This window comes from Ranitomeya imitator, chromosome 2 (assembly GCF_032444005.1).
Source record: "Ranitomeya imitator isolate aRanImi1 chromosome 2, aRanImi1.pri, whole genome shotgun sequence".
Classification (NCBI taxonomy): Eukaryota; Metazoa; Chordata; class Amphibia; order Anura; family Dendrobatidae; genus Ranitomeya; species Ranitomeya imitator.
This window is the reverse complement of record NC_091283.1, coordinates 638,260,999-638,287,292: the sequence shown is the minus strand read 5'-3', so window position 1 is coordinate 638,287,292 and position 26,294 is coordinate 638,260,999. Positions and strand designations below refer to the sequence as shown.

Here is a 26,294-nt window from a genome sequence, read left to right as displayed (position 1 = left end):
CAGTAGGTTGCTATGTTACTCAGTAAACATGTCACAACCATGCCAGGAAAGGATGAGTTCTGTGCTGCGTATAGGTGGGGAATAATCGGCGCTTACATATAAGTAGTGTGGGGGGCAAGCCCAATGTAATAAAGAGGCAAATGTAGTGGGACTAGATGAAAAACATTGTATATATATGGGTGACTGATGTCTATGTCGCAGTGATAACTGTACAACATGGGCTAAGTGTTGCAAACAGGTGGAGACTGTTAGTTGTCTATAACACGCTCAGTGTGTTGCGCACAGGTGGAGATTGCCAGGTGCCTACAAAAATAGGCAGTATAAATGGGGAAAAAAATAGGAAAAATTGGAAAATAATAATTACGGAGGTGAGTATAACAGGACTGCATATGTAGAGGAGAATATGCCTGCTAATAAATACATGTGTACAGCAAAAACTATAGAAGCACATCTGCAAGCACATCTACTTAATTGAATTCTCACGTGTGAAAGGGAACTAATCCAACTGTGTATATGCTACTAAAAAGTTATAATGGTCTGTAGATGTATGATGGCTAGATGTATATGTTGATGCATGTATGCAGGCAAAAGGGTAACTCACCTAGATTCAAAGAGGGGAGTGGATCTAAGGTCACAATGTATTAGCGAGTCTGGAATAAGATAACAGAGAGGTTAGTAAAGAAAAAGTACAAAGAAATAACAAATGCTCATAACAACCAATCAATTTCCCTGTTGAGACCCTTTGGGGCCAAGGTGTCCAATTTGTGGATCCAATACGTCTCACGTGACCTAAGTAACTTGATGTGATCACCCCCTCGCCTAGGACGGGGGACATGCTCAATGACTTGAAATTTTAATTGGGCCACTGTGTGTCTGAACTTTGAAAAATGGTCTGGTATGGGTAGCCAATTCTTTCCACACCTGATGGTGGATTTATGGCTGGCGATTCGTTCCTTGATATGTTGTGTGGTTTCACCCACATATAGAAGCCCACAGGGGCATTTAATCAAATAGATAACAAAATTGGAGTTGTACGTGTAAAAATCTCGTATGGGATAGGATTTGCCAGTCAAAGGGTATGCTTTGACATTCCCCCGTTCAGGGAACCGGCACTTATGTGTAGTAAAAGACCCACGAATATCAAAGATAAACTTGTCAGGGCAGACTTGGGCAGTGCATGCCCTGCTACCACTCAGACGTACCTCACTACCCGACATCGTGGCACTTTCCCCTGCCTTAGCTGCGCGTCGTGCTCCAATATCATAAAGTCGGATTGCATAACCCACCCTTTGACTGGCAAATCCTATCCCATACGAGACTTTTACACGTGCAACTCCAATTTTGTTATCTATTTGATTAAATGCCCCTGTGGGCTTCTATATGTGGGTGAAACCACACAACATATCAAGGAACGAATCGCCAGCCATAAATCCACCATCAGGTGTGGAAAGAATTGGCTACCCATACCAGACCATTTTTCAAAGTTCAGACACACAGTGGCCCAATTAAAATTTCAAGTCATTGAGCATGTCCCCCGTCCTAGGCGAGGGGGTGATCACATCAAGTTACTTAGGTCACGTGAGACGTATTGGATCCACAAATTGGACACCTTGGCCCCAAAGGGTCTCAACAGGGAAATTGACTGGTTGTTATGAGCATTTGTTATTTCTTTGTACTTTTTCTTTACTAACCTCTCTGTTATCTTATTCCAGACTCGCTAATACATTGTGACCTTAGATCCACTCCCCTCTTTGAATCTAGGTGAGTTACCCTTTTGCCTGCATACATGCATCAACATATACATCTAGCCATCATACATCTACAGACCATTATAACTTTTTAGTAGCATATACACAGTTGGATTAGTTCCCTTTCACACGTGAGAATTCAATTAAGTAGATGTGCTTGCAGATGTGCTTCTATAGTTTTTGCTGTACACATGTATTTATTAGCAGGCATATTCTCCTCTACATATGCAGTCCTGTTATACTCACCTCCGTAATTATTATTTTCCAATTTTTCCTATTTTTTTCCCCATTTATACTGCCTATTTTTGTAGGCACCTGGCAATCTCTACCTGTGCGCAACACACTGAGCGTTTTATAGACAACTAACAGTCTCCACCTGTTTGCAACACTTAGCCCATGTTGTACAGTTATCACTGCGACATAGACATCAGTCACCCATATATATACAATGTTTTTCATCTAGTCCCACTACATTTGCCTCTTTATTACATTGGGCTTGCCCCCCACACTACTTATATGTAAGCGCCGATTATTCCCCACCTATACGCAGCACAGAACTCATCCTTTCCTGGCATGGTTGTGACATGTTTACTGAGTAACATAGCAACCTACTGACATGCGCGGTTCATACTGTGTGGTTGTGACACGTCACTTCCGGTTTGCGCCGCGCACTTCCGGTGCGGCGTCCCGGGCTTCCATAAATAGAATCAGTGCAGTATCCCATACACGCCGGCTACAGCAAGGCGCGGGAGCGCCGCTTTCCTACCAGGACACCGCAGGTAACATGGGACTGCCTGGCTAAGCTCTCAGTTTGAGCCAGCCGCTATGGGAACAACCTTACTTACACACTTTTTACCCTTTCAGATCCATACCCTTGGCTGCTTCAGGTGGACTCTTACATTTCCCTAGGTATTGCATACATCCTTAGGGGCACATTGTGGGGCTATCCCCGTGGCTTACACTGATGGGCTTTTCTCCATAATACAGGGTCTTCATGTGAACTACCATTCATTACCTATACATTATATGTACTGAAATAAGGTAAACTCTGTGCCAGCTTAGTGTATAGCCAGCAGGGAACCTTCACATACTATACGCTTCAAGGGGATGTTGGTTCTGGTCACTTATATTTGCACCCTATCCAGTTAGCCCTCTGGCTTTTTATCTTCTTTCCCTTTTTTTTTCCGATGCACTATTCACAGTGTCGCTTTTACCCACAGGGCAATCAAGATCGTTATGCTACCCTGTGTCACCACAATCTGATGCTACACTCTGAACTCGTCTCGTCTCTCGCTTTTTGCTCTTTTCATTTGCATATATATATATATATGGCGGATGCCGTGGGTGAACCCACCAGATTTATCGTTTATCCCGGATAACCTGTTTCACCGATGCTTTTATATCATGCATTTGTCCAATCTTTTTGTTTATGATTATTCCCTGTATTTATTTATTTTTTGTTTGTTTTGTTCTACGCATGTTTCTTTTCTTCACAGCGATTACGTGATAAAGGCTCGGGCTGAGCCGAAACGTTGTATAAAGATCGCATCATTTGTATATTCTGTTCCGCTCCCAGATTATATATATAATAAATTCTCATTATAATATACATTACTTAAGAGAGTGCGGTGAATCATATATTTACATCCACACTGTAAACACCTCCTGACCCCACACAAGGCAGCTTACTTACCTCATCCAGCAGCACCATGGCAAGTTGGCAACCAGCGCCACAGCCGAGTCCTGCAATCCACTGAGGTCCCGATCATGTGACCCCTGCTCCTCCCCTCCTGTGACCTCATCACAGGTCCTGTGCGCACAGAGCAGCCAATATGTGGTGTAAGGCTCTGCGGATGCAGGGATGACCAGCTGATACATCAATGTGTGGCACACACCCCCTCCTTGACACGTACCTCAAAAATGTCCCCTCTGTCTCCCTCTGAGCTGTACCGCGCACACTGGAAGAAAAACAGACTGCAGGGGAAGGGGCGTGACCTCATGCAAGGGGGCGTGCCGGCTGCTTCTCCTGCTGTCTGCGGGAGAAGCAGAGTCCCCGCACTACGGGGCAAAGCCTGAAAATCGGGACAGTCCCGCAGAATGAGGGACGGTTGGGAACTATGCACCTATTCCAGTGTGTACTATGTGATAAGTATATGACAATCTCAGAGTCCCCTATGTGATGTATCTGCATCAGTCTCAGTGTATCCTAAGTTACATATATGTAAATATTTATATATAAATCCCAGTGTAGCTTACATAATATATATAGCAGCCTGTGTCTCTTATTTGATGTATAAACACCAGTCTCGGTGTCTCCTATGTGATATACAGGTCCTTCTCAAAAAATTAGCATATAGTGTTAAATTTCATTATTTACCATAATGTAATGATTACAATTAAACTTTCATATATTATAGATTCATTATCCACCAACTGAAATTTGTCAGGTCTTTTATTGTTTTAATACTGATGATTTTGGCATACAACTCCTGATAACCCAAAAAACCTGTCTCAATAAATTAGCATATCAAGAAAAGGTTCTCTAAACGACCTATTACCCTAATCTTCTGAATCAACTAATTAACTCTAAACACATGCAAAAGATACCTGAGGCTTTTATAAACTCCCTGCCTGGTTCATTACTCAAAACCACCATCATGGGTAAGACTAGCGACCTGACAGATGTCAAGAAGGCCATCATTGACACCCTCAAGCAAGAGGGTAAGACCCAGAAAGAAATTTCTCAACAAATAGGCTGTTCCCAGAGTGCTGTATCAAGGCACCTCAATGGTAAGTCTGTTGGAAGGAAACAATGTGGCAGAAAACGCTGTACAACGAGAAGAGGAGACCGGACCCTGAGGAAGATTGTGGAGAAGGACTGATTCCAGACCTTGGGGAACCTGAGGAAGCAGTGGACTGAGTCTGGTGTGGAAACATCCAGAGCCACCGTGCACAGGCGTGTGCAGGAAATGGGCTACAGGTGCCGCATTCCCCAGGTAAAGCCACTTTTGAACCATAAACAGCGGCAGAGGCGCCTGACCTGGGCTACAGAGAAGCAGCACTGGACTGTTGCTAAGTGGTCCCAAGTACTTTTTTCTGATGAAAGCAAATTTTGCATGTCATTCGGAAATCAAGGTGCCAGAGTCTGGAGGAAGACTGGGGAGAAGGAAATGCCAAAATACCTGAAGTCCAGTGTCAAGTACCCACAGTCAGTGATGGTGTGGGGTGCCATGTCAGCTGCTGGTGTTGGTCCACTGTGTTTCATCAAGGGCAGGGTCAATGCAGCTAGCTATCAGGAGATTTTGGAGCACTTCATGCTTCCATCGGCTGAAATGCTTTATGGAGATGAAGATTTCATTTTTCAGCACGACCTGGCACCTGCTCACAGTGCCAAAACCACTGGTAAATGGTTTACTGACCATGGTATTACTGTGCTCAATTGGCCTGCCAACTCTCCTGACCTGAACCCCATAGAGAATCTGTGGGATATTGTGAAGAGAAAGTTGAGAGACGCAAGACCCAACACTCTGGATGAGCTTAAGGCCGCTATTGAAGCATCCTGGGCCTCCATAACATCTCAGCAGTGTCACAGGCTGATTGCCTCCATGCCACGCCGCATTGAAGCAGTCATTTCTGCCAAAGGATTCCCGACCAAGTATTGAGTGCATAACTGAACATTATTATTTGATGGTTTTTTTGTTTGTTATTAAAAAACACTTTTATTTGATTGGATGGGTGAAATATGCTAATTTATTGAGACAGGTTTTTTGGGTTATCAGGAGTTGTATGCCAAAATCATCAGTATTAAAACAATAAAAGACCTGACAAATTTCAGTTGGTGGATAATGAATCTATAATATATGAAAGTTTAATTGTAATCATTACATTATGGTAAATAATGAAATTTAACACTATATGCTAATTTTTTGAGAAGGACCTGTACATACTGCAGACCTCCCACTGCTCGAGTTCTATAAATGTAACATGAGCAGTGATGAATTTGCCACCTTGAGCAGACCTACAGTGTAATATACATTTCCTGCTGCGAGTTCTTTCCAAATCATCGCAAAGAGTTGAAAACTCTCAAGACTGACACAAATCTGGAAAAGCACTTAGTAACATGATCATTACCATCCAACATCACACTGCACGAAAGAGACGCATTTCCAGTTATCAGATTTCGGGTGAATTAATTGTTTGACCAAATATACCAGGATCATTTTCAAGTTGATAATTTTGTACGGCCCCCCAGAATGATAGATTAAATATCAAAGTGGCCGTTGGCAGAAAAAAGGTTCTTAACCCAGGTAGCAGTCTTGTTTTGAAACTCTATAGGCTTGCATTGTAAAAACACTTCCAGCCCGCACATAAACCCCAGTGTGATCCGGCAAGTTGGGAAAGAAGTAATATGAGTTAGAAGAGGACCAAATAGCGATCGGTGAGTAAATTAACGCACTATATTACACAGGTTTAGCGGAAAAAAAAAAAATATTGGGTGTGCTACTTTAAGGGTCTATCCAACATCAGGAAACGAAATTTCTCACTTCTCCGGTCAGCAAGTAGATAATCTCCAGGGCAAGGTGTAGTATCTTCTCTGTCATCTGACTATTCTTTTTGTCCATACTTTGTTCCTTGGGAAAAGGGTTGATAGCTTTGCCTGGTTTCTGTGGCAGATCATGAAGGCACCTAAAGAAGAAAGTTTATTATTGTATACTGCTATTTTTACAGGCAGATAATAATTCTACAGATATCTTCTGAACTCTCCAGGTTCAACTGCAAGGTTTAATTGCAGAATTTTTATTACGCCTTTAACCCCTTCATGACCCAGCCTATTTTGACCTTAAAGACCTTGCCGTTTTTTGCAATTCTGACCAGTGTCCCTTTATGAGGTAATAACTCAGGAACGCTTCAACGGATCCTAGCGGTTCTGAGATTGTTTTTTCGTGACATATTGGGCTTCATGTTAGTGGTAAATTTAGGTCAATAAATTCTGCGTTTATTTGTGATAAAAACGGAAATTTGGCGAAAATTTTGAAAATTTCGCAATTTTCACATTTTGAATTTTTATTCTGTTAAACCAGAGAGATATGTGACACAAAATAGTTAATAAATAACATTTCCCACATGTTTACTTTACATCAGCACAATTTTGGAAACAAAATTTTTTTTTGTTAGGAAGTTATAAGGGTTAAAATTTGACCAGCGATTTGTCATTTTTACAACGAAATTTACAAAACCATTTTTTTTAGGGACCACCTCACATTTGAAGTCAGTTTGAGGGGTCTATATGGCTGAAAATACCCAAAAGTGACACCATTCTAAAAACTGCACCCCTCAAGGTACTCAAAACCACATTCAAGAAGTTTATTAACCCTTGGTGCTTCACAGCAGCAGAAGCAACATGGAAGGAAAAAATGAACATTTAACTTTTTAGTCACAAAAATTATCTTTTAGCAACAATTTTTTTATTTTCCCAATGGTAAAAGGAGAAACTGAACCACGAAAGTTGTTGTCCAATTTGTCCTGAGTATGCTGATACCTCATATGTGGGGGTAAACCACTGTTTGGGCGCACGGCAGGACTTGGAAGGGAAGGAGCACCATTTGACTTTTTGAATCAAAAATTGGCTCCACTCTTTAGCGGACACCATGTCACGTTTGGAGAGCCCCCGTGTGCCTAAAAACTGGAGCTCCCCCACAAGTGACCCCATTTTGGAAACTAGACGCCCCAAGGAACTTATCTAGATGCATAGTGAGCACTTTGAACCCCCAGGTGCTTCACAAATTGATCCGTAAAAATGAAAAAGTACTGTTTTTTTTACAAAAAAATTCTTTTAGCCTCAATTTTTTCATTTTCACATAGGCAACAGGATAAAATGGATCCTAAAATGTGTTGGGCAATTTCTCCTGAGTACACCAATACCTCACATGTGGGGGTAAACCACTGTTTGGGCACATGGTAAGGCTCGGAAGGGAAGGAGCGCCATTTGACTTTTTGAATGAAAAATTATTTCCATCGTTAGCGGACACCATGTCGCGTTTGGATAGCTCCTGTGTGCCTAAACATTGGCGCTCCCCCACAAGTGACCCCATTTTGGAAACTAGACCCCCCAAGGAACTTATTTAGATGCCTAGTGAGCACTTTAAACCCTCAGGTGCTTCACAAATTGATCTGTAAAAATGAAAAAGTACTTTTTTTTCACAAAAAAATTATTTTCGCCTCAATTTTTTCATTTTCACATGGGCAGTAGGATAAAATGGATCATAAAATTTGTTGGGCAATTTCTCCCGGGTACGTCGATACCTCATATGTGGGGGTAAACCACTGTTTGGCCACTCGGCAGGGCTCGGAAGGGAAGGCGCGCCATTTGACTTTTTGAATGGAAAATTAGCTCCAATTGTTAGCGGACACCATGTCGCGTTTGGAGAGCCCCTGTGTGCCTAAACATTGGAGCTCCCCCACAAGTGACCCCATTTTGGAAACTAGACCCCCCAAGGAACTTATCTAGATGCATATTGAGCACTTTAAACCCCCAGGTGCTTCACAGAAGTTTATAACGCAGAGCCATGAAAATAAAAAATAATTTTTCTTTCCTCAAAAATGATTTTTTAGCCTGGAATTTCCTATTTTGCCAAGGATAATAGGAGAAATTGGACCCCAAATATTGTTGTCCAGTTTGTCCTGAGTACGCTGATACCCCATATGTGGGGGTAAACCACTGTTTGGGCGCACGGCAGGGCTCGGAAGGGATGGCACGCCATTTGGCTTTTTAAATGGAAAATTAGCTCCAATCATTAGCGGACACCATGTCACGTTTGGAGAGCCCCTGTGTGCCTAAACATTGGAGATCCCCCAGAAATGACACCATTTTGGAAACTAGACCCCCAAAGGAACTAATCTAGATGTGTGGTGAGGACTTTGAACCCCCAAGTGCTTCACAAAAGTTTATAACGCAGAGCCATGAAAATAAAAAAAAAAAATTATTTTCTCAAAAATGATCTTTTAGCCTGCAATTTTTTATTTTCCCAAGGGTAACAGGATAAATTTGACCCCAAAAGTTGTTGTCCAGTTTCTCCTGAGTACGCTGATACCCCATATGTGGGGGTAAACTACTGTTTGGGCACATGCCGGGGCTCGGAAGTGAAGTAGTGACGTTTTGAAATGCACTTTGATGGAATGCTCTGTGGGCGTCACGTTGCGTTTGCAGAGCCCCTGATGTGGCTTAACAGTAGAAACCCCCCACAAGTGACCCCATTTTGGAAACTAGACCCCCAAAGGAACTTATCTAGATGTGTGGGGAGCACTTTGAACCCCCAAGTGCTTCATAGAAGTTTATAATGCAGAGCCGTGAAAATAATAAATACATTTTCTTTCCTCAAAAATAATTATTTAGCCCAGAATTTTTTATTTTCCCAAGGGTTACAGAAGAAATTGGACTCCAAAAGTTGTTGTCCAGTTTCTCCTGAGTACGCTGATACCCCATATGTGGGGGTAAACCACTGTTTGGGCACATGCCGAGGCTCGGAAGTGAAGTAGTGACGTTTTGAAATGCAGACTTTGATGGAATGCTCTGTGGGCGTCACGTTGCGTTTGCAGAGCCCCTGATGTGGCTAAACAGTAGAAACCCCCCACAAGTGACCGCATTTTGGAAACTAGACCCCGAAAGGAACTTATCTAGATGTGTGGTGAGCACTTTGAACCCCCAAGCGCTTTATAGAAGTTTATAATGCAGAGCCGTGAAAATAATAAATACGTTTTCTTTCCTCAAAAATAATTATTTAGCCCAGAATTTTTTATTTTCCCAAGGGTTACAGAAGAAATTGGACTCCAAAAGTTGTTGTCCAGTTTCTCCTGAGTACGCTGATACCCCATATGTGGGGGTAAACCACTGTTTGGGCACATGCCGAGGCTCGGAAGTGAAGTAGTGACGTTTTGAAATGCAGACTTTGATGGAATGCTCTGTGGGCGTCACGTTGCGTTTGCAGAGCCCCTGATGTGGCTAAACAGTAGAAACCCCCCACAAGTGACCGCATTTTGGAAACTAGACCCCGAAAGGAACTTATCTAGATGTGTGGTGAGCACTTTGAACCCCCAAGCGCTTCATAGAAGTTTATAATGCAGAGCCGTGAAAATAATAAATACGTTTTCTATCCTCAAAAATAATTATTTAGCCCAGAATTTTTTAATTTTCCCAAGGGTAACAGGAGAAATTTGACCCCAATATTTGTTGTCCAGTTTCTCCTGAGTACGGTGATACCCCATATGTGGGGGTAAACTACTGTTTGGGCACATGCCGGGGCTTGGAATTGAAGTAGTGACGTTTTGAAATGCAGACTTTGATGGAATGCTCTGCGGGCGTCACGTTGCGTTTGCAGAGCCCCTGATGTGCCTAAACAGTAGAAACCCCCCACAAGTGACCCCATTTTGGAAACTAGACCCCGAAAGGAACTTATCTAGATGTGTGGTGAGCACTTTGAACCCCCAAGTGCTTCATAGAAGTTTATAATGCAGAGCCGTGAAAATAATAAATACGTTTTCTTTCCTCAAAAATAATTATTTAGCCCAGAATTTTTTATTTTCCCAAGGGTTACAGGAGAAATTGGACGCCAAAAGTTGTTGTCCAGTTTCTCCTGAGTACGCTGATACCCCATGAGTGGGGGTAAACCACTGTTTGGGCACACGTCGGGGCTCAGAAGGGAAGTAGTGACTTTTGAAATGCAGACTTTGATGGAATGGTCTGCGGGTGTCACGTTGCGTTTGCAGAGCCCCTGGTGTGCCTAAACAGTAGAAACCCCCACAAGTGACCCCATTTTAGAAACTAGACCCCCCAAGGAACTTATCTAGATATGTGGTGAGCACTTTGAACCCCCAAGTGCTTCACAGACGTTTACAACGCAGAGCCGTGAAAATAAAAAATCATTTTTCTTTCCTCAAAAATTATGTTTTAGCAAGCATTTTTTTTGATTCACAAGGTTAACAGTAGAAATTGGACCCCAGTAATTGTTGCGCAGTTTGTCCTGAGTATGCTGGTACCCCATATGTGGGGGTAAACCACTGTTTGGGCACACGTCAGGGCTCGGAAGTGAGGGAGCACCATTTGACTTTTTGAATACGAGATTGGCTGGAATCAATGGTGGCGCCATGTTGCGTTTGGAGACCCCTGATGTGCCTAAACAGTGGTAACCCCTCAATTCTAACTCCAACACTAACCCCAACACACCCCTAACCCTAATCCCAACTGTAGCCATAACCCTAATCACAACCCTAACCACAACCCTAATTCCAACCCTAACCCTAAGGCTATGTGCCCACGTTGCGGATTCGTGTGAGATATTTCCGCACCATTTTTGAAAAATCGGCGGGTAAAAGGCACTGCGTTTTACCTGCGGATTTTCCGCGGATTTCCAGTGTTTTTTGTGCGGATTTCACCTGCGGATTCCTATTGAGGAACAGGTGTAAAACGCTGCGGAATCCGCACAAAGAATTGACATGCTGCGGAAAATACAATGCAGCGTTTCCGCGCGGTATTTTCCGCACCATGGGCACAGCGGATTTGGTTTTTCATATGTTTACTTGGTACTGTAAACCTGATGGAACTCTGCTGCGAATCCGCAGCGGCCAATCCGCAGCCAAATCCGCACAGTGTGCACATAGCCTAATTCTAAAGGTATGTGCACACGCTGCGGAAAACGCTGCGGATCCGCAGCAGTTTCCCATGAGTTTACAGTTCAATGTAAACCTACGGGAAACAAAAATCGCTGTGCCCATGCTGCGGAAAAACTGCACGGAAACGCAGCGGTTTACATTCCGCAGCATGTCACTTCTTTGTGCGGATTCCGCAGCGGTTTTACAACTGCTCAAATAGAAAATCACAGTTGTAAAACCGCAGTGAAATGCGCAGAAAAACCGCGGTAAATCCGCCATAAATCCGCAGCGGTTTAGCACTGCGGATTTATCAAATCCGCAGCGGAAAAATCCGCAGAGGACCAGAATACGTGTGCACATACCGAAACCCTAACCCTAACCCTACCCCTAGCCCTAACCCTACCCCTAACCCTAACCCTACCCCTACCCCTATTCAAACATTAGTGGAAAAAAAAAAATTTCTTTATTTTTTTATTGTCCCTACCTATGGGGGTGACAAAGGGGGGGGGGTCATTTATTATTTTTTTTATTTTGATCACTGAGATATAATCTATCTCAGTGATCAAAATGCACTTTGGAACGAATCTGCCGGCCGGCAGATTCGGCGGGCGCACTGCGCATGCGCCCGCCATTTTGGAAGATGGCGGCGCCCAGGGAGAAGACGGACGGGACCCCGGCTGGATCGGTAAGTATGATGGGGTGGGGGGGGACCACGGAGGGGGATCGGAGCACGGGGGGGGGGGGGGGAATCGGAGCGCGGGAGGGGTGGAACGGAGCACGGGGGGCGTGGAACGGAGCACGGGGGGGCTGGAATGGAGCACGGGGGGGTGGAACGGAGCACCAGGGGGGGTGGATCGGAGTGCAGGGGGAGTGATTGGAGCACGGGGGGGTGATTGGAGCACGGGGGGAGCGGACAAAAGCACGGGGGGAGCGGACAAAAGCACGGGGGGGAGAGGAGCACTGGACGGAGGGGAGCCGGAGCAGTGTACCGGCCAGATCGGAGGGCTGGGGGGGCGATCGGTGGGGTGGGGTGGGGGCACATTAGTATTTCCAGCCATGGCCGATGATATTTCAGCATCGGCCATGGCTGGATTGTAATATTTCACCCGTTATAATAGGTGAAATATTACAAATCGCTCTGATTGGCAGTTTCACTTTCAACAGCCAATCAGAGCGATCGTAGCCACGAGGGGGTGAAGCCACCCCCCCTGGGCTAAACTACCACTCCCCCTGTCCCTGCAGATCGGGTGAAATGGGAGTTAACCCTTTCACCCGGCCTGCAGGGACGCGATCTTTCCATGACGCCACATAGGCGTCATGGGTCGGATTGGCACCGACTTTCATGACGCCTACATGGCGTCATGGGTCGGGAAGGGGTTAAGGAGAATTAGGCTATTTGCTTCATTAAAGCAGCTTGGAATAACAAGCCGTTTACCCCTTTTTATCTTCCTGCCCTGTCACTCAATATTATATTGCAGCAACATTGCAATTCAAAGAGTTAAACAACATTTATGGTACATTTACCGTAATTTTTTAAAAAGCAAATAAAATAAACCACCTATTTTTTTTCCTCCAGGCACCAAAGCTTCCTTATTTATTTTTTTTTTTTTAAGAGGTGCAAGCATGTGATTGTTGCAGCTAATAAGTGGCTGGGATAACCCATTTAATGTGAACCATATAAAAATAATTTGCACAATGCCACGGGCACGCCATTATTTACGGGAGCTTATACAGCTCACTACCGGCACTACGAGCCATGAAATAGGGGTAACTTTGAAACGTTTAGATGTTGCGGTTAATTCAGACTGGTATCTACCGTAAGTGTTTATTCAGACAAGAAACAATACATGTAATGGCAGGCAGCTCATACACCTGTCTGCCGTGCGCATACTGCCACAGATCTAGACATGGACCCAATCATGTACGCAACATGAAGATGTGACAGGCTCAAGAATTTAAACATTGACAAGCATAATAAACTTACAGTACAAAAGTATTGCAATGCTTTATAGAAGTGTTCAAAGGATCAATAGTTATAGAAATGGAAAAAAAAAGTCAATTGCATAATATTGATGATTTTTGAGAAATTAAAATTAGAACTCCGGCTCCTCATGTTAAGTTTCAGGGGGTTGTTGGGAGGAGGGTTGGAGAATTGGTGGTTATGAGTGTTGATGTATGATTGGTCTGATTGAAGACTTGTTTCTGTTGTTGGTGCACAGGGACAGTGCCAATAATGTTTGTAAAGCGCTGTGGAATTGATGGCGCTATATAAGTGAATAAAATAAATAAAATTATACATCAGTGGTGGCAAGACCAATGGGACCCCCACAAATCACCAGAGCAGGGCACTTTTATCCCTGTTTAAAAGGAGGGGTATGTAATGTCCATGTTCGACCGCCGCTCCTTTCATTCTCTATTGGACAGCTGAGGTTTGCACTTGGATTTTTACAGTGGTCCCCATAGAGATAAACTGGAGTGCAGATTATGCAAGTGTGCACTGCTCCTCCATTCAAAACAGGATAAAGTGCCTTATTCTGAAGAGGAGGTCTGGGCTGTTGAACCTCCCAAGGATCTAGAAATAATCACCTATTCTATATGAGATACTTCTTTTCACTGGATTACCCTTCTAATTATTTTTTCAAAAAATATCATCTAACTTAAGTTAAAAGTAATTGCCTCCACAAACTTAATAACAAAGGGGGCCATGCTAAACATGGACAAAAACCTCTGATACCTAGAAAGATTTCACATTGCTTTGAGGTCATTTTGGCCATTGTTTTATTTGCAGAATGGCTTTAGACAGATTGTCTGGGACTAAAATATTGATGATAGGAACTTGGCATCCATGTACATTGCTTAGTGACCGCTGTAGAATACTGGAATTTATCTCCCATTCATTTTGTTTTTAAGTAGTCAACATGCTTCTGTTCCTCAGATTGCTCCATTTCTCACTCACACTCGTCATTAGACATTATCCAACAGAATTTAATAGTAGGATGCTTTAAAAAGTTCTATCTTTGCCTCATAAGCCTGTAAAACATTTTGCCAAAAACCTTGATGAATAACCACATTTATGTTCCTCTTAGGGTATGTGCACACGCTGCGGATCCGCAGCAGTTTCCCATGAGTTTACAGTACAATGTAAACCTATGGGAAACGAAATCCGCAGTGCACATGCTGCGAAAAAAAACGCGTGGAAACGCGTTTTAGTTTCCGCAGCATGTCAATTCTTTGTGCAGAATCCGCAGCGTTTTTACACCTGCTCCAATAGAAAACTGCAGATGTAAAACTGCAGCGGAATCCGCAATAGGAACCGCGATAATTCCGCAGCGGTTTTGCACTGAGGATTTATCAAATCCGCTGCGGAAAAATCTGCAGAGGATCTTTCTACGTGTGCACATACCCTTAGTTGTGCTCTTGTTTTAAGGCCGGCTTCACACTCAGCGTATGAAAATACGGTCCGTATATTACGGCCGTAATACGCTGAAAAGTCCCGAAAATAGTGGTCCGTAGCTCCTCCGTAGGCAGGGTGTTTCAGCGTTTTTTGCGCATGGCATCCTCCGTATGTAATCCGTATGGCAGCCGTAATGCGTGTTTTTATCGCAGGCTTGCAAAACCGACATACGGATATACAAGGGATCCATGTGTTAAAAAACAAACAAACATATATACTGTCTCTATATACAGTTAGGGCCAGAAATATTTGGACAGTGACACAATTTTCGCGAGTTGGGCTCTGCATGCCACCACATTGGATTTGAAATGAAACCTCTACAACAGAATTCAAGTGCAGATTGTAACGTTTAATTTGAAGGGTTGAACAAAAATATCTGATAGAAAATGTAGGAATTGTACACATTTCTTTACAAACACTCCACATTTTAGGAGGTCAAAAGTAATTGGACAAATAAACATAACCCAAACAAAATATTTTTATTTTCAATATTTTGTTGCAAATCCTTTGGAGGCAATCACTGCCTTAAGTCTGGAACCCATGGACATCACCAAACGCTGGGTTTCCTCCTTCTTAATGCTTTGCCAGGCCTTTACAGCCACAGCCTTCAGGTCTTGCTTGTTTGTGGGTCTTTCCGTCTTAAGTCTGGCTTTGAGCAAGTGAAATGCATGCTCAATTGGGTTTAGATCTGGAGATTGACTTGGCCATTGCAGAATGTTCCACTTTTTGGCACTCATGAACTCCTGGGTAGCTTTGGCTGTATGCTTGGGGTCATTGTCCATCTGTACTATGAAGCGCCGTCCAATCAACTTTGCAGCATTTGGCTGAATCTGGGCTGAAAGTATATGAGGACAACCAGCAGAGGGCGCCCTCTTATGATCTTGAGCAAGGGAGCTTTCTAGGAAAGTTCCCACGATCTAGGAACAGCCAGCAGAGGGCGCCTCACCGCAAATGAAGCTAAATATAGGTCATTGACCTATATTTAGCTTCATTCTCCGGGGTTTTGCAGAAATGAGCATCCTGCATTAGCGGAGCTCGTGTCTGCAAAATATTTTAACCCCTTCAGATGGATCTACATCGTTGGACCTTACAGATCCTCGGAAGGTATGTATTTTGTTGGTTTATTTTTATTTTATTTTTTTTTAAATTTTTAATTTTCAAATTTTCAAAATACATGAACAAACAAAATGGTACACATGGAACTGAGACATAGTATGACAAACTTCAGAGTGGGATATATTGTACCATACAGATGCATATTGTTTATCAGAGGTGACCATAGCTATGGTTATTTGCATAAGTGCTGGTGGCAAATTTAGGTCACAAAATTCTGGTTGTACAACCCACAACGTTCACAAGAAAATGGAGAACACTGAAACATGTGAACCGAGATCAACAAAAACTGCAAAAAAAAGGAGGGGGGGGAGGGGGGGGGAGAAAGTACCGGAGGGGAGATAGTGGTCGAAGTAGAAATTTCTGAACACAGATCCTTCGTCTGTACCAAGACCTTAAATCATCAGGAATTAGTCAGGTAATTTCGACCAACTGTAAAAGAGTGTTATGGAGAATATTAAGTAATATTAATGTAACCAGGTGAGTGAGTAGTGCCTGGGTCCACCACAGTGCATTGCCAATATATTTGGTGAGTTCACGGGGGAACAAATTTGTATAGTTAAGAAGAATAGCTAGTGGAAGGCAGTGAGGGGGGGCTATTTAACATTTGCCATGGCAACCATGTCCGAAAGAATTTATCGTGTGAGTGAGAATCCCAACTGGACAATTCCTCCATCCTGCAGATGTCCTGGACATTTTTGGTCCATTCATCGATATGAGGGGGGTTCTTTTGCCTCCAGTGCAAGGAGATCAAGTGTTTGGCTGCAGCTATTAGGAGAGGGAGAAGGTCATGTTTTTTAGGCTTGTATGACTTCGTGGGAAGTGACAGTAGAGCTTCTTGGGGTGTTAAGTTGTGAGTTATTAATCCCAATTGGCGGAGTCGGTCGAAGACGTCTTTCCAGAATTTTGTGATAGCTGGGCATGACCAGAATATGTGTTAACGAGCCCCTTGACCTCATACATCTCCAACAAAGAGGAGAGTCTGAGAGGCCCAGGTGATAGAGTGACTCGGGGGTTCTATACCATCTGGAAAGGACTTTAAAAGCATTCTCCTGTAACAGGACACATCTTGAGAACCCATGTGAGTGTTCTAATACTTGATCTGATTCCCTATTAGAGAGAGATATGTTCAACTCAGACTCCCAAGAGGATAGGTATAAGGGTTTAAATTTAGTGTTTGGGGAAATTAAGTTATGGTATAGTTTGGATACTAATTTAGGGGGTGTGGGATTAAGTTTTAGTATAAGCTCAAACCAAAGCCAATCTAGATTGTGTTGGCTGCTTGACCTTAGTTTGTACATGATATGTTGAACATGGTGTACTTGCATAAAATCTCGGGGACGCCTCCTGGCTTCACATGGCCAACTATTTATACAGTTGATTTGATTAGTAAGCAGATGCGAAACTGGGAGATTCGGTAAAGAGTCCCAGAGGTCAAATGCATCTATGTATTTTGGATCGATAAGCCAAGGAACGACCCCCAGAGGCAAGTTAACTAAAAATAGACAATATGGCCAGTTGTTTGGGATCAGTTTCCTCCTAATGGACAGTGTGTTGTTAGTTATTTCTTCAAGGGAATTTTGCGGGGGGACGGCTGAAGTCCAGAGGTATTTTTCAGCTCCCCCTCCCAGTAGTAAGAGTTCAAGGTTAGTTGTTTTTTGGGAAAGACTGGGTTTGGTTAGAGATATCCACCTGGCCAAATGGATTGCCCGGTAGTAAGTCTCAAAATCCGGAAGTCCAAGACCCCCTTTCTTTCTCGGGAGTGAGAGGATTTTAAATGGGAGTCTAGGTCTTTTACCCTTCCAAACATAACTTTTGACTATTTTATTGATTGCTGTGAAGAAAGTCTTGGGGAGAGGTATAGGAATCATGTTCATATGATAGAATATCCTCGGAAGGATGTACGATTTGATTATGTTTATCCTCCCAATCCACGAAATGTATGGTAAGTCATAGGTTTTGAGGAGTGTATGGAGATTGTCCAGGAGGGGTTCAAAATTGTGTTTGTAAAGAGTGGAGGGGTTTGCAGTAAGAAAGACACCTAGATATTTCAATTTATCTGTAAGCCAATTGAAAGGGGTAGATTTTTTGAGATAACGGACAACCTCGTTTGATAGTGAGACGTTCATGACTTCTGACTTGTGCATATTTACTTTGAAGTTGGAGACTACCCCAAACTCCTCGAGAAGTTTTGAAATAGAGGGGAATGCAGACTTAGGATTTGAGATCAAGATCATAAGGTCGTCTGCGAAAGCAGCGGTTTTAAATTCTGTGTGATCCACGGTCAGACCCCTTATTGACTCTTCCTGTCTTATTTTCTGTATTAGCGTCTCCATAACCAACACAAAGAGTGTTGGGGAGAGAGGGCAGCCCTGCCTGGTCCCATTCCCTATCTCAAAAGGATTCGAAAGCAGCCCGTTGACTCTAACTCTAGCGGATGGAGTTGAATACAGAGTCATGATGGCATCAATAAGAGGTTGTGGGAAGTCAAACTTCTTTAGAGTGCATACCATGTAATGCCAACTGACTCTGTCAAAGGCCTTCTCGGCGTCAGTTGATAATAGAGCCAACGGGATTCCGGAGCGTCTGGCGTGTGAGATGGCTAAAAGGATTTTTAATGTGTTGTCCTTCCCTTCACGACCTCTGACAAAACCCACTTGGTCAGGGTGTATCAGGGATTCAAGGACACTGTTGATCCTAGATGCGAGAATTTTAGCCCAGAGTTTTAGATCAGAGTTCAATAGAGATATTGGGCGATAGTTGCTGCATTGACCGCCATCTCTCCCCTCTTTGGGGATAACAGATATGTGTGCTTCTAAAGTCTGTCTGGTTGGGGGAATTCCTGCTAGAAAGGAGTTGAACAGGGAAGTCAAATGTGGTAAGAGTAGGTCCGAAAATTTTTTGTAGTATGACAGTGGGAAGCCATCTGGGCCCGGAGTTTTATTGGTTGCCATATTTTGTAAAGTGTCGTTAATTTCTTGACTGGTAACTTGAGACAGGAGGACTGCATGGTCTTTGGATTGAACCCTTGGGAGGGAGAGAGGGGCCAAGAAATCATGAATCTTATCAGCCGCAGCTACACAGTCTTTCATGGAGTCGGGGGGCTCTAAGTTATAGAGGGATTGGTAGTAGCGTCTAAACGCCTCAGCAACATCTTCGGATCTGTCGACCTTCGCGTTCAGATCATTGTATACATGCTTTATAAATTTAATCTCCTTCTGTTTTTTTGAGAAGGTGGGAGGTCAGCTTGCTATTTTTGTTCCCGTGCATATAGAATCGATGTCTACAATGCATGAAGATCTTGGCCGATTTGACATTAAGCAAGTCTTTTAACCTGACGCGGAGGTCGACTAGCTCCCGTTGAAGATCCTGCGTGCCAGTTTTTTTATGAAGACGCTCTGTGATTGCGATTTGGTGTAGAAGGGACATCATCTCTTTATCTCTTTGTTTTTTTGCGTGGGCTCCAATTGAGATGAGTTCTCCTCGGAGTACCACTTTGTGGGCCTCCCATATGTTGGGTGTTAGTGGCCCATCTGTGACATTTTCTAAAAAATATCTCTAAATTTTGTGGGTTATCTAATAGGGATTAATTTAGTCTCCAAGATGTTGCTGGACGGGGCAAGGTGTCAATGACAATGTCTATGAAGATCGGTGCGTGATCTGAGATTGTGATTGAGCCAATGCTAGCGGACTTAATTAAATTTAAGGATCTCGATTGTGTCAAAAGGAGGTCAATACGATGGTAGGATGAATGAGGGGGGGAGAAAAAGGTGAAATCTTTAGTGGTAGGATGGATGATACGCCATGGGTCAATGAGATGTAGGGTGGATAGTTTGTTCAGGAGATTGTGCCTTAATTTCTTAGAAACAAAGGACAGGCCGCTTGAGGAGTCAATCTCTGGATTTAAGGTGATGTTAAAATCTCCCCCCACAATTAGTAATCCCTCGGTGAAAAGTTGTAATACCTCTAGTGTTTTCGTTATCCACTGAACCTGGTGTTTATTGGGTGCATAGAGGTTGGCAAATGTGATCAGGGTGTTGGCTACGTGTCCCTTAACAAAAATGTATCTCCCCTCATGATCACTCAATGTGTCCTTGGGCGAGAACGGTAAACCTTTTTTTAGTGCTATATTAACACCCTTGGACGCAGAAGAGTTGCAGCTATTGAACCACGTTGGATATGGGGAAAAGGAGGTGTTAGGTGCCCTACCGTTTTTAAAGTGTGTTTCCTGAAGGAAGGCTACTTGGGTTTTTTGTTTTTTTAAGAGATTAAGAATTTGGTTTCTTTTTGCGGGTGTATTAAGGCCTTTTACATTATAGGAGGCAACTGTGATGGACCCGGGGCTCACCTTACTATTCGCACTCATCATGTCTTGAAGAGAAGATTATCTCATCACGGTACCTAGGAGAAAAGGGGAGAAACATGAACAACAAAATATATACATTTAAATTCTCGCCCATCGCAGGGGGGGGGGGGGGGGGTAGGAATACCCAGACATAGGCGAGGGTTAGTCCAAGTTGTGATCTTGTCTATAGCTATGTAAAAATACAATCTAGTGATTTAAAGATAGAAACTTTAAAAGGGCAGAGGTAGTTATCTGAAAAAACAATAAGTCTAAACAATCCAAACGACTACTCTATTGTACCAATTGAAGGCCCAAAGGAGGAATAGGTTTTCATGGTGGGTGTTTCTTAGGGTCTTGTTTCTTGACTTTAGGCGAAGAGTATTTCTTCCTTTGCGACCATTCCAAGGGTTTTTTCATTGGAGGCAGGTTCCAGTCGGAGTCAATTGGCATCCAGGAGGGTATGTTTATTGGTGAAATGTCTAGGGTTTCCCAGGCCTTTTGAAGGTCCTCTGGGGTGCGTATCATAATTTGACGACTGGCGATATTCACTGCGAGGCCAAATGGGAATAGCCATTTATATGACAAGTTCTTGACCTTCAGGGCGGCAAGGAGGGGTTTGAGGATTCGCCTTTTTGCTAAAGTGGAAGGGGCTAAGTCTTGGAAAAGCTGTATTTGTGAGTTTTCATGTAGTATTTTGTCTTGTTCTCTAGCGCTTGCCAGAATCGCGGCTGTATCCACAAAGCTAAGAAGTCCACATATAATATCTCTAGGAGGTTCCTCAGGTTTTGGTTTAGGCCGTAGAGCGCGATGGATCCTTTCAATTGTAATTTTGGAGGCTCTCTCTGGTCCCAGAAGGTTAGCGAAGATTTCTTTAGCCACCTTGTCTAGTGCCTCTCGGGCGAAGGATTCTGGGACCCCCCTAATATTCTTCCTCCTGCTTCTGTTTTCTTGGTCTTCAACGGCTAGCAGTGCTGTGTTCAGATGTTGTTGCTGCTTAAGAGCTTGTTCGTTTAGGCAGGTAACAGCTTCTACCATGTCGACATTTGCGGATTCAAGGGACTCAACTCTGTGGCCAAGATGTTGAAGGTCTGAGCGCATACCTGAGACTTCTTCCATGAGTGGCTTCATGTTTTGGGCCATCAGTTTTCTCATAAAGGCTCTAGAGATAGGGGCAATGTCTCCTGTAGTTGAGTCGCTGTCAGAGTCCGCCTCGCTGGGGTCTGATTCATCAATGTTTTCGGATGAGATCGCTTTTTTGAGAGATCGCCTAGTAGGGGTTTGAGAGACATCATTTTTCTTTTTCAGATATGAGTCAAGAGCACCATGAGCACCTTTTTTCTGATCGTCTGCCATGGTTTTATTTGCTGACTTTTCACGTTCTTTCTGTGACTTAACCATTTTGAGGCTGCTTTGTTAACGTGAAGTGCTACGATCACAACCTGGATGTGAAGGAAAAAGTCTATTTACACATTGTAATCAGATTAAAGCATATTTTCAGAGTGGCCACTAGGTGTCGCTCTAAGATCAGAAAAGAAAGCGAAAAAATGCCTTGTTGTATCCAGTTATCAAGGCAGAAAACTATTAGGCATCAGCATAACTTTGTAGATTGTGAAAAGAGATTATTAGTAGCAGTTTCTATAATTCGCCAGAAGATGGCAGATGTGAACTTTGACTTATTTCCACTAGCTCTTTACCTGCTGATATCAATAAGATGAAGCAGAGTTGGATGCATGTAAGTTAACACTCAAATGGGACGTTCGGTGCCACAATGCAGGGGAGCTCTATCTGTCCCAACACTGATCATCCAAAGTTTAATACACCCTTTAGTTATGTACAAGAAAGCGTTGTGGGTACAGCAGATTTGTTGTCCGTGTGGGAGCACTGCTTTGTTGTTAAGCAAGAGGGCAGCAATGGCGGGGCTTCCTCTCTGTAGCAGGCCGGCTCCAATATGGCGCTGGCGCGAAAATTCCCGCGCTTCTTCAATATACCCACTTCTGTGTGGGTCTCCGGTGCACAAGAGCTCTAGACCCTCGGCTTCGCCGCGCTCTCCCTCCTCACCTTTATGTCCCAGGAGTCAGAATCGGGAGTCAAGCAGCGGGCGCAGGCACAGAACCCGCAGCCCTCAGGTACACCCGCGGTAGCAGAAAGCAGGCGAGCGGAACGAATCAGAAGGCGGGGGTCAGCAGCGGTTCCCAGCAGCGTCGCACACTTGTAGCTGAGCCCTCCGGAGCAGGTTGGAGACCAGCGCGGTCTCACGTCTCCCCGCCGGTCTATCTTCCGGCCGCAGCGAGCCGCGGTGGACTCGTAGCCGGGGGGGCGGGGCGACGGGGCCGCAGGGCACCTCTCTCCTTCAGTCCCCTCACCTTCTCCCGACACCGCGGCCAGGCTCACGCGACCTCCGCTCGCACTCCCGCCGATCAGCCGCTCCGCTCACAGGGGGAGGTGAGGAGGATTCCTCCGTAGAACTGTCCGGTTCCTCGTTCAGGAGCACTGCTCGGCACAGTCCTTGCTGGGAGGTGGTCTACCCAGCAGGTCTTAGGCCCACATGCAGGCCTCGGGGCCAAATCCAGGAATAACAGTCCGCTGCTGGAAACAAATGGTTCCAGAAGACTCTTTAGTCACTGTGGGGTTGCACCAATGTATTAAAAACCCCAGATGGGCTGTGGATAAGTGCGGATTAAGCACAATATAAACGGCCAGCAGAGGAGCCTAATGGCCGCACGTCTTGCTCCCTCAGCCACTGGCCACGCCCCCCTTATTTTATTTTTTTTAATTTACAGATCGAGGGTCTTCAGTGAGTGGATTGAGAGTAGAATAAATTAATACAACAGCCTTTGTGATTTTTTCAATAAATTAATTTTTAATAATGTGTGTGTGTTTTTTTTAACCCTTTACTAGTATTGGATTAATAATGGATAGGTGTCATAATTGACGCCTCTCCATTATTAATTAGGCTTAATGTCACCTTACAATAGCAAGGTGGCATTAACCCTTCATTACCCCATATCCCACCGCTACACGGGAATGGGAAGAGAGTGGCCAAGTGCCAGAACAGGCGCATCTTCCAGATGTGCCTTTTCTGGGGTGGCTGGGGGCAGATGATTTTAGCCAGGGGGGGGGCCAATAACCATGGACCCTCTCCAGGCTATTAATATCTGCCTCAGTCACTGGCTTTACTACTCTGGCGGAGAAAATTGTGCGGGAGCCCACGCCAATTTTTTACGCCATTTAACCCCTTATTTTACTAGCTAGAACGGCCAAATTTTGCATAGACACACTACTGACATTAGTAGTGTGGAATATGCAAAAAAAATGGTGATATGAGATGGTTTACTGTATGTAAACCAGGTCTCATATCATGTCGGGTTTAGGAAGGAGAAAGCAAAAGCCGGTAATTGAATTACCGGCTTTTCTCTCTAACACCGCTGCGTATTCCTCGCAAGTCACACTGCTGGTCCGTGTGTGATCCGTATTTTTGGGGCTTCCATAGACTTTCATTGACGTTTTATTTGCGCAATACGGTGACAAATGCAGCATGCTGCGATTTTCTACGGCCGTAGAAAGCCGTATAATACGGATCAGTTTAATACGGCAGATAGGAGCAGGGGCATAGAGAATAATTGTGCCATATTTTTTGCGAGTTTTACGGACGTAGTTTCTGCGCTCTTACGTCCGTAAAACTCGCAAGTGTGAAGCCGGCCTAATGGTGAGACTATTGACTCCAACCATATCTGAGGTAGAGAAAGAGGTTGGCACATTCTTCAGATAAATCAGATAATTTAGATTCGTTTCCGCTCTTTTTCGAGAGAAATAAAGAAAATAAACAAAAAAAAATCCATTATTAAAGAGACATTGATAATTACTTCTAGTATATATTTACACCCGTGTTGCATACCTCCCAACTGTCCCGGATCCAACAGGACTGTCCTGATTTTGACAGTGAGCCCCGCGATCCCGGGCGGTACATTAGTTGTCCCACACTGGTTGAGAGGTGTGTAATACACCCGTCCGCTCCCTGAGTCCCTGCACCCGCAGAGCAGCACAACACATATCAGCTGCTCTGTGCGCACAGTACCTGTGATGAGGTCACAGGATGGGAAGAGTCAGGGGCTCACATGATCAGGAGCGGTCAAGGGGTCACATGATCGGGAAGACCTCCGTGTACAGGACTCTGCTGGTTGCCATGGCGCCGGACGAGGGTAAGTGTATGTGTGAGGTCAGGAGGTGTTTACAGTGTGGATGTAGCAGAGCCATGTGTGTACGAGGTGTATGGATCGGAGCAGCGTGTGAAAGGTGTATGGAGCGGTGTCGTGTGTGTAAGAGGTGTACGGAGCCCTGTGTACAAGGTGTACGGAGCCGAGCAGCATGTGAAAGGTGTATGGAGCAGAGTCGTGTGTGTACGATGTGTACAGAGCGGAGCCACATGTGTATGAGGTGTACGGAGTGGAGCCGAGTGTGTATGAGGTGTACGGAGCGGAGCCGCATGTGCAAGGTGTATGGAGCGCAGTTGTGTGTGTACGAGGTGTATGGAGCGGAGCCGTGTGTGTACAAGGTGTACGGAGTGGTGCCGTGTGTGTACGAGATGTATGGAGAGGAGCCGTGTGTGTATGAGGTGTACGGAGCAGAGCCGTGTGTGTGTGCAAGGTATACGGAGCGGAGCAGCGTGTGCAATGTGTATGGAGCGGAGCCGAGTGTACGGAGTGGTGCCGTGTGTGTATGGGGAGAAGCCATGTGTGTATGAGGTGTACCGAGCGGAGCCGTGTGTGTACGAGGTGTACGGAGCAGAGCTGCATGTGCAAGGTGTATGGAGCGGAGTCGTGTGTGTACGAGGTGTATGGAGCAGAGTCGCATGTGTACGAGGTGTGCGGAGCAGACGCTGGCTGAGTCGGATCGGAGCAGATATTGCTCCTCGCTCTGACACTGACTGGCACAGGAGACACGGAGAGGTCTTTATCAGTGGCGTATCACAGCTGCAGCGAGGTGAGCAGTCAGCGGCGCAGCTGGATGACACATTTAGCGCCATGGGAGTGGAAGCTGCCGGCTGCTGCGAGGGTGCGCGGTGAAAGGTGTGTGTGTGTAGTGATGGAGAAGGCAATGATGGGGGTGGGCGTAACCATGTGTGGCCATTATACTGTACCCAGGATCGTGTGGGGCCATTATACTGTACAAAGCATCATGGGTTGCCATTATACTGTATGAACCATCACGTGGGGCCATTATACAGTATGGAGCATAATGTGGCCATTATACAGTATGGAGCATTATGTGTGGCCATTATACAGTATGGAGCATCATGTGGAGCCATTATACAGTAAGGAGCATCATGTGTGGCCATTTTACAGTATGGAGCATCATGTGTGGCCATTATACAGTACGAAGCATCATGTGGGGCTATTATACAGTATGGAGCACAATGTGGCCATTATACAGTATGGAGCATCATGTGAGCCCATTATACTGTAAGGAGCATCACGTGGGGCCAGTACACTGTATGCAGCATTATTTGGGGCCATTATATAGTATGCAGCATCATGTGAGCCCATTATACAGTATGGAGCTTCACGTGGGGCTAGTACACTGTACGGAGCATCATTTGGGGCCATTATACAGTATGGAGCATCATGTGTGGCCATTATACAGTATGGAGCATCACGTGGGGCCAGTACACTGTAAGCATCATCAATTGGGGCTATTATACAGTATGGAGCATCATGTGGGGCCATTATACAGTATGGCGCACTGTGTGGCCATTATACAGTATGGAGCACTGTGTGGCCATTATACAGTAAGGAGCATCATGTGTGGCCATTATACAGTAAGGAGCATCATGTGTGGCCATTATACAGTATGGAGCATCATGTGTGGCCATTATATAGTATGGGGCACTGTGTGGCCATTATACAGTAAGGAGCATCAGTATGGCCATTATACAGTATGGGGCACTGTGTGGCCATTATACAGTAAGGAGCATCATGTGTGGCCATTATAC

At 44.5% G+C, this 26,294-nt stretch overlaps 1 protein-coding gene across 2 annotated transcripts in view; it reads right to left on the bottom strand.

Moving 5' to 3' along the window:
• LOC138665336 (zinc finger protein 773-like) overlaps positions 1-26,294 on the bottom strand; it is an 83,897-nt gene that overhangs the window by 21,222 nt on the left and 36,381 nt on the right. The window contains exon 2 of one of the 2 annotated variants that reach the window (XM_069752723.1): positions 6,293-6,434. The exons of the other annotated variant lie outside the window; for it this stretch is intronic. Coding sequence (XP_069608824.1) covers positions 6,293-6,434 — 142 coding nt within the window. The remainder of the gene's footprint in view (positions 1-6,292; positions 6,435-26,294) is intronic. 2 annotated transcript variants of the gene reach the window in all.